Below are 8609 nucleotides of genomic sequence, written 5' to 3' on the forward strand. Positions count from 1 at the left end.
CCCTTCCCCCCCACTCCATCCCCCCCCCCCCCGTCTTCTGTTATCCTCCACCTGTCCCTCATCTTCAACACTCAGCACCTCTTCCTCTTCTCCTTCCTATTTCTCCAACACTCGTTTCTTATCCCATCAGTCTTTCTTTCACAACTAGTCTCTCGTTCTCTTTCTCCCTCCCACCCACACCCCCCTCATTCCCGGCTGAAACCGACACACCAAACTGACTCGTGACCCTGCATGTGCTCAGCCTTACACCCAGCCAGCCTGGTCCTCCACCAGTCCCGAGCCATCGACCACCGGACTGAGCCTCCCCGCCAAATCTCCGTCGCGACTTTTCTCACGCGGCCTAGTAACCAAACACATCGCCTCTAGAGATCTCGACGCTTTCCTTTCCACTCGCAGCCCAACCTCCTGGACTGCTCTACATCTGGTCTAGACTGATTTTCAGGGGATCTGGTGTGGCTTATGCGCCTGGGATCCTATCGTCACCGTACCGGTCATTATCGAGATTTCACCTCCTGAACCACCTAGAGTCTTTCCAGGCAAAGCGACATATCTGAGAGTTTGGGGATCGCGACAGCCAAAACAGCACTCATCGTCACCTCGACCTCCGACTTTCCGATCTTCTCCCGAAAAGAAAAACGCCGCCATTTGGTGGTGAAACCAGCATATTGTATCCAGATCCCGATCCTCCGACGGACACCAGCTCCGTCACGGAGCACTTCGTCAAAATTTATTCCAACACATCGCGGGCCTCCCTCCTGGGGGGCTCTTTTGATCCGTCCTTTCGGCGTGGTTTTCGTGGACGGGAAGGATACACAAACGTTCCTCCGGATCCCCCAAAGCGACACAGGATGTACCGCCCCAATTCTCTGTGGACGTGGTCTTTCTGCATTGTCACCCTTGTCCAAACGATCATTACACTCGCCCTGGAGTGGTATGTGCAAATAGTCTCCATGTTCAAACTGTCGGGTCCGAAGCTAATCTTTTCGCAAAAGTTATATTTTCGTAAATTTCCAGGTCCAACTGCTCCCATCGGCCGCCACGACGACTGCCTCAAAACCCATTCCAACCTTCCTAGCCCTCTATAGCTTCGGGTTCATCTATGAGCTGATTCTCGTTTACGATGCGCTACGCCTTAAGAACACTATTCAGGTCATCGGACTGTGCATGTGCAATATCGGGTTGTTGATTTACGGGGCCGTGCAGGTGCAACAAATTCGCGATGCTGTACAAATTCTCTGGGACAATGGTGCTATTGCGGAAAATGTCTGGGGAGAAACAGAGCCTTTCCTTATCATCATCCCCTGCGTTGTGGCTATGGGTTCAATTTTGATGGTGATCGTTGCCTGGAAACTATACGACGAGTTCGCATGGTCTATCTACAAACATATCAGCGCCGATCTGCGAATGAAGCGCCGGTATCTGACTTATCAGGTTTGTGCTCGTACAAGGGTTACGCGCGGCGCCCATGCTTACATTCATGTTAGATCTATATCTCGCTTCTGAAGTTCGACTTCTTCTTCTTCCTTGGTTTCACCGTTCAATTCGTCGTTATCGTCACGAATAAGACCGACATAGAATTCGCCCTTACACTAGCTGCCATTCCCGTGACGATTATAATTCTGATCTGCGCGGCCTTCTTCGTGCGGCGCGAAAGTTCGATCGGCATGATTGTTGTCATTGTATGTTTCAATGGTACTCGATCAAGCCCCGCAGACCATTAGCTGACCGTTTCGCTAGCTCCTTTACTTCGCGGCCATGGCCTATTTCTTGTTCAAGCTAGTCCGGATGTACCAGCCTGGTACTTATGACCTATATTTGACTGCTCGGCGCTCTTTGACATTCTTCGCCGTCATCACCCTTGTGCTCATCGTCATCACCATTATCAACGCCTGTGTGTGTATGCACAACTTCCACAAGGGCCTGAAGCAACATGTACACAAGAAGAAGACGCAGAACAAAGAGGGCAAGACCACTGAGCTGTCCTCCAATATCTCTTCTGGCCAGGTGCCTACTCGAATGATGATCGATTGAGCAAATCGCAGGCTACATTCTACGAGTTTTGGAGAGAGACCGAAAAGACCCAAACGACCAAAAGATGCCATATTCGATTCTCATATCGTCACCCCGACGCTGGTTGGTGGGGCGATATTCTATTACAGATTAGCGAGTTTGTGCGACATTTTTGCCGGCAGAGTTTCCTAATACTTGGATAGTTGAAGGTTGCGCGCGTTTCCCGAGATTTACCACATGATACCTACTGCTTTGTTCGACATTTTGACGACTCATCAAATACCCTTCCTTTCATTTACATACTGACTCTCCTTGCCTTGTGCCGGACCTTTGCTATATCTGGCCCACCATCCTACTTCACTGTGCTTGTTCCTGGTGGCGCTATACCCGGCGTCATATTGACGATTCTTGTATTTTTCCTTACCTCTCTGATTATGTCAATATCACGACTGTGCATCTGTTTTCATGTATTGTATGTAGTTTATTAATCCACTTAAAAACTTCATGAGTTGCGGTACGTGGGGCAGTGTTGTGACATTCTGTATCCACTAAAGGTGATGAGAGAGGTAGCCAGTGCTTCATGAGTTTTTTCAATTCCATCCATCGGCAGGGGCGCGCCTGCTCTCTCTTGTTTGGGGATGCTGTCTGTGGGGAATGCGGCACTCATTCCTGAGTCCTGGGGTTCTATGTTGCTGTACCAAGTGGGAAGGTCCGACCGGAGACCTGCGTACTACCTAGGTACGTAGATTGACCTTCCCTTCTTGTTCTCTACAGGTACTGGTTACGTCTGTCACTGTTGGGCGTCTTGTCTATTGTTAACTTGTTGCGATAGGTAGTTCAAAATGAGAACCAAAAGAAATCAAAAAGAAGACTCCGATGCGGGGAATCGAACCCCGAGCTGCCGTGTGAAAGACGGCGATGTTAGCCGTTACACCACATCGGACTTAGTTGTTGAAGGCTCTGTGCTTATGCTAAGAGTCTAAATATCAAGACAGCAATTGGTACAAGAGAAGCATTGTTTTTACTGCTTCCTTGTGGCTTTTCTATATACCTTCAGCTTCTGGCTACCATGCTTGTTCCTACTCAAGTCCGGCTTTCCTAGGTCGAACTACTCATCATGGTTAAGTATGGTTGCGGCACCTCAGCTCATACAGCGACTCACCTTTTCGGCGCGGGTGGTCTATTGGAGATGCATATTGCCTTCGCTGTATACGAGGTCGTGTGGTCCCGATATGACAATATTGTCTCTATCTCTCTTGTCCGCCTGCTATTGTATGCTGGAATAAGGCTCCAGTGTCTTCGCTGGGTGGGTCTCCATTGCTTGAATGAGTCGGAGGGGGGGTTCTCGGGCAGACACCGAGGTAATTGTATCTTGATTTTCCATGTTGTCTTGGTGCTTGGGCCACATCTGTAATCCTTTGGTGGTTGATGTCGGTGTCTTATCATCGTTCAGTCATGGGTGAAGTAATTTGCGCCTGTGTTTCTCCGGGACAACGGTGGCTCATACAGCAAATTCGGATCCCGGGCCGAAAATATATACGCCTCCAATCCATGGGTCTGAGCCATCGAAACATCTGTGGCGTAGGGAGCTTCTAGTTGGTATACTTCGCGATCGGGGTGTAGAATTGAAGTAAAAACGGGGAAAGAGTCTAAAGGACATGGTTTGGAAAGAATAGCAATAAATACTCTGAAGCTACCACAACACTAAGTCTATGGCTGCCTCGAAGATGATAGGTATGTTCAAGATTTTTAGGTTCTATAACACATTGTCAATGTGACTCTACAAGGAGGCCGGATGGTGTAGTTGGTTATCACGTATCGTTAACACCGATAAGGTCCTGGGATCGAGCCCCAGTCTGGTCATCTCTTTTTGCACTTACAGGCATGTGCCCATGCCTACAACCATGCTGTGTTGCTGATATTTTTTTTGTCATTTTCTTTGTATATAAAAGAATGCTATCACACATACAACATAGGTTGGCATTGGAGATTGGGATTACCAACGGACAGTCATACAACATATCGTAAAAGTACAATGCCCATGTTCGGGCCTTGCTGGTTCCGATGTGAGCTACTCACTTGTGCCCTATTGTTCTCGCATGTTCAAAATCAATCTGCTCACGTTGAAAGCTGAGCGCTTGGGGAGAGGGTTGCTTTGACCATGCCAGTTCTTGGGACTACGTCTTGCCTTGTAGATCGCCTCAATCTTGAGGGTAAAAAGAGCATCAGTAACAGTGGCAAGCCTGTGTGTGCAAAAAGTGATGACCAGACTGGGGCTCGATCCCAGGACCTTATCGGTGTTAACGATACGTGATAACCAACTACACCATCCGGCCAATTGATATTTGTCCGGAGAGACCTTGATTATAAGAGCAAAAACAACCCAGTAGTCATGGGCAGCGCTCGCTCTTATCCACAGAACCCTGAATCTCCTCAAGACACCCTAATCAACCACTCGCTCATCCCGATGTCGCCCACATTTACAGCAACCTCTTTGCCATTCTCCCGTACTGACCTGGCATCATGACAGTTACGTTTGGCAACATAAGTCCCCACATCTAGACTAACAGACGACTCGTCCAATGAGAATAAGGCTCACTCACGAGGAGCCAGAGCAACATTCCCTCAGCCTCGCGAGCTGGATGCCAAGTGCGGATAAACCATGTGGGCTCTAGCACCCGAACCACCCAGTCACATTTCACCCTCAGCACCACAGCCGCACGTCGCCCAGGTGGGGTTAAGGGATACTTTTACATTAGTGCTGCACGGCTGATGGGCTATGCTTCGTCCATTTGTTCCCGCTCCCCCCTCGGACAACGGTCGACATGCATACCTAGTAAACTGACGTTATTGTATCGTATCTACCGGCAAGGCGGCCTACCCAACAATTGAAATGTCATTGTGTACACAGCCAATCATTGGAGAGTGACTTCTCGCGGATAGAATTCTGCCACCACTGTCAGCAATGAGAACATTGAAAATGAAAGCGCATATGGCGTTGTCCGTTTGCGGATGGTGACCCGAGTCTGCCTTTTGATGTCTCATAATGTCTGGATCTCACTGACGCCCAGATGCGGGAATCACCGCCATCTCACCGCAAAGTTTGCATTCCATCGGTAAGGCCGGCCAATGCATATGATTAGGCTCAAGGGAGCTCGAGCACTCCTCGGCATATCGAAATTACGATGTTGTATTTGGGTATTGTGGGGGGAAACGTGATGCCTCTTGAATGGGTGCCATAATCACGCCATGACAGCAAAATGGGGTTTAGGAGTGCGATGGTGGTTGCTATTTGTTGCGGTGGACACGCAGCTTCTGCCATCCCCTTAGCGTGCAGACTAGACTCCAGCACTCATTGGCTTGACTCGTCTGGCCCGTCCTCAACTTATCTCTACCTAATCTAGAGGAATTTGAAGTCCACTTTTTTCCTCGACAGAGCTTCATCTGCCCCCTTGCGATCGTCGTAGACAATGAAGCCGCCGGTGTTTGGAGTGCAACCTCTTAAAACCATCACAGTAGTATTGGTGTTAGTATTTATACATTGCGCTTGCCCGCCCTCCTCATACCTACTCGAAATCAGGTCGTCACTTTCTGCACACAATAGGTGGGCTACCCATCACCTTCACCATGGAGAAGATCTCTCAATCCAAGTTCCGCGTAGTCATAGTGGGTGGCTCCATCGCCGGCCTCACACTTGCCCACTCCCTTCTCCGAAACAACATTGACTTTGTTGTCTTGGAGTCCCACGATGACATCGCGCCTCAGGTAGGTGCATCTATTGGCCTTAGCCCGAATGGCAGTCGCATCTTCGATCAGATCGGTGTTTTCGACGACATTTATGATCTCGTGGAGCCGCTCCATAGAGAGCTCATCTGGTCCGATAGCGGCAAGCTCATCAACGAGTCGATCGACCTGCGCCTCGTCTTAGAGAGGTAGGTTATTCGCGTGCCCCATCCAACATCTCTCTGCTGCGACTTTGTGAGAGGTGATATGTGATCACTCCGCTGACGGGAAATCAGACATGGGTACCCGGTAGCATTTCTCGATCGCCAGGCGGTTCTCGCAGTCCTTTACAAGCATCTAGGGTCTACGCAAGATCGGGTATTTCTCAACAAGAGAGTGACAAAAGTGGACCACCTGCCCGAGAAGGTGGTGGTACACTGTGAAGATGACACCACTTTCGAGGGAGACTTGGTCGTGGGTGCAGATGGCGTTAGGAGTACCATCCGGTACCAGATGTGGGATTATATGGAAACTCGCGGGCTCATCAATGAGACCGCGGAGGAAAGAACACGTATGCGACCTCGCTTCTGGGATTGGAAGCCTGTACTGATACGTCCCCTTGTCGGGTATAGGGATGAAGTCCGAGTATAACTGTGTGTTCGGCATCTCGCAGCCAACCCCGGGACTGGAACCGGGGCTTCTTCATCGGACATATGGCGAGAATTGGTCATTCTTGGTGATCTCAAGCAAGGGTGGGCGCGTCTACTGGTTCTTCTTCACCAAGATGGATCAGGTCTACACAGGCAACGAGACCCCTCGGTATAGCCAGGACGATCTCGAAAAGCACATAGCAGCCTACCTAGACAAGCCGGTCACCGATACCGTGCCATTCTCCGAGGTGGTTCAAAGAACGATAACACGAACAATGGTTCCTCTGGAAGAGGCTCTTTTCAAGCACTGGTGCATGGACCGCTTTGTCTGTATTGGTGACTCGATTCACAAGGTATGCTGAGCCGAGAGCTATAACGTGGTAGTGTCGCTAATTCGCTGATTGCACAGATGACCCCCAACCTGGGCCAGGGCGGAATGAGTGCTATTGAGAGTGCCGCGTCTTTAGCCAATAGCTTAGCCACCTTGAGACAAAGATCGGCCGAGGAGCGAATTCCTGTCGGTGAGATTGACCGCTGTTTAAAGGGATGGGAGGAAGCCCGACTTGCTCGTCTTCCCGCCATATATTCTGCCGCTGGTGATTTGACTCGCATTGAGTCTTTGGCGTCCCCAAAATATAAATTCATTGCACTCAGAGTACTTCCACACGTTGGCCGCTACCTGATGGATCTCAACTCCAAAAATATGGCTGGAGCCGTCAAGCTCGACTGCGAGCCAGTCCCGGCAAGGTCGTTACAGGGCACCATGCCGTACACTGACAGCTACCCTTACACCCCCGCGGATAAGGCCTGGAAGCGAGCTCTTTGGACCGCTCCTTTGGTGGGCTGTTACGCTGCTGCGAGCGCGACCATGGGGGCCGTGCTCCAAAAGTTCATGCCATACCTGATTACACAGATCAGCCAAGGAACCTGGACCGCCAGCAATGGTGAAGCCATCAGCGTGGCCAAGCCGGTCTACCACGTTCCGTTTCTGGACAACCTCCTCCGACCCATGATTCTCTGCTTTTTACCCTCGATCAGCGGGACCGACCCCAATTCGCGGCTTCAGATGCTGTCGTTCATGACCGACCTAGGCCCGGTTTATGGCATTTGGCTCTTGGAGAGCTTCCGCGGAGCAGAGTCATGGTACAAAGTGCTACTGTAAGCATCCCTATCTTCTCAACCCAGCAGCACCTAATCTTGCGTCTCCATAGACCCATAACCGCCGGCGTCGCCTTCCAATTCTTCGGAATCGGCATGATAGCCCCTCTCTACTACGCAGCCGAATACATCACCGCACCCCTCGGTCGCATTCTCCCCGGCCATAACCGCATTATCGACCCGTCCACGACGGGATCCTTGCTGATCTCCCTCCTAGGCAGCTACCACCTCACCACCTACGCCAACTTCATCCCCCGCACCGTCGAAACCCGACGCTGGTACAATGCCATATGGCAACTCTTCCCCGTAACGGTGCCCCTCCTCCAGCTCCCGATCGCCCTCCTCACGAGGCGCCTTTTCCCCGCCCCGCCACCGGCCGACCCGGACGCTCGTCGCAAGACGCGCAGGAGAAACATCCGCACCGTGCGGTTCTTCTACCGCACCCTCGCCCTCATCTCCGGTCTCACCTTCATCTACACGCGCCTCACCAAGCCCCGGGGCGCCTCCATGGCCAGCCTCTTCTTCCCGGGTCTGGCGGAGCACCTCGCTCCCGTGACCTCGTTCCCGCAGGGAATCGCGCGAGTCCTGCAGTATGACCAGGTCATCTCCATGGCGAGCGGGTTCGTGTGGCTGGCGCTGAGGTTCCGGGAGTTGCAGCAGCGACAGCAAGCGCGGTCCGAAGCAACGTTCTCCTGGTGGAAGGCTGTCGGGGCGTGTGCCGCGTCGACTTTTGTGTTGGGACCGGGTGCCACTTTTGCTCTTGGCTGGGGATGGAGGGAGGAGATGCTGGAGCGCATGGCGGTGTCGATGCAGTACGGTGGTAGTAGCTCTGAGAAGGACGAGTAAATCCAAGGAATCGAGTGGAAGACGCAGGACCGGCATATATTAAATAGGGCAGCATACATAGCATAAACCTTCGAGTACAGCAGATATTAATCAATTTGCACATCACCAAGACCCTGAATATCTTGTAACCATAGTACAACCAAAGCAGGCAATAAAGCAACAAAAGAATAAAACACGTCTTACATGTCAAGAAGCTGAAAAGAAAAAAAAAAAAAAAAAAAA

The 8609-nt window shown here is 51.1% G+C and overlaps 2 protein-coding genes and 3 non-coding genes across 5 annotated transcripts; 3 read left to right on the plus strand and 2 right to left on the minus strand.

Moving 5' to 3' along the window:
* Positions 1–848: 848 nt before the first annotated feature.
* On the plus strand, positions 849–2031 carry ASPACDRAFT_51782 (uncharacterized protein; the record flags this gene model as incomplete). The annotated part of the gene is made up of 4 exons (XM_020202527.1): positions 849–931; positions 993–1431; positions 1485–1679; positions 1738–2031. The coding sequence occupies 4 exons, from the start codon at positions 849–851 to the stop codon at positions 2029–2031; spliced, it is 1011 nt and encodes a 336-aa protein (XP_020057338.1).
* An 850-nt stretch (positions 2032–2881) lies between these two features.
* ASPACDRAFT_t137 lies at positions 2882–2953 on the minus strand. Its single transcript has one exon. It is a non-coding gene; the product is annotated as a tRNA-Glu (tRNA).
* Positions 2954–3799: 846 nt separating this feature from the next.
* ASPACDRAFT_t126 lies at positions 3800–3873 on the plus strand. The gene has a single exon. It is a non-coding gene; the product is annotated as a tRNA-Val (tRNA).
* Positions 3874–4272: 399 nt separating this feature from the next.
* ASPACDRAFT_t136 lies at positions 4273–4346 on the minus strand. The gene has a single exon. It is a non-coding gene; the product is annotated as a tRNA-Val (tRNA).
* A 1291-nt stretch (positions 4347–5637) lies between these two features.
* ASPACDRAFT_27654 (FAD-dependent oxidoreductase) lies at positions 5638–8387 on the plus strand (the record flags this gene model as incomplete). The annotated part of the gene is made up of 5 exons (XM_020199508.1): positions 5638–5942; positions 6030–6304; positions 6366–6736; positions 6793–7541; positions 7595–8387. 5 exons carry the CDS (start codon positions 5638–5640, stop codon positions 8385–8387), a joined length of 2493 nt encoding a protein of 830 aa, XP_020057339.1.
* Between the last annotated feature and the right edge of the window lie 222 nt (positions 8388–8609).

The sequence above is a fragment of the Aspergillus aculeatus genome (genome assembly GCF_001890905.1).
Source record: "Aspergillus aculeatus ATCC 16872 unplaced genomic scaffold ASPACscaffold_6, whole genome shotgun sequence".
In the NCBI taxonomy this organism is placed as follows: domain Eukaryota; kingdom Fungi; phylum Ascomycota; class Eurotiomycetes; order Eurotiales; family Aspergillaceae; genus Aspergillus; species Aspergillus aculeatus.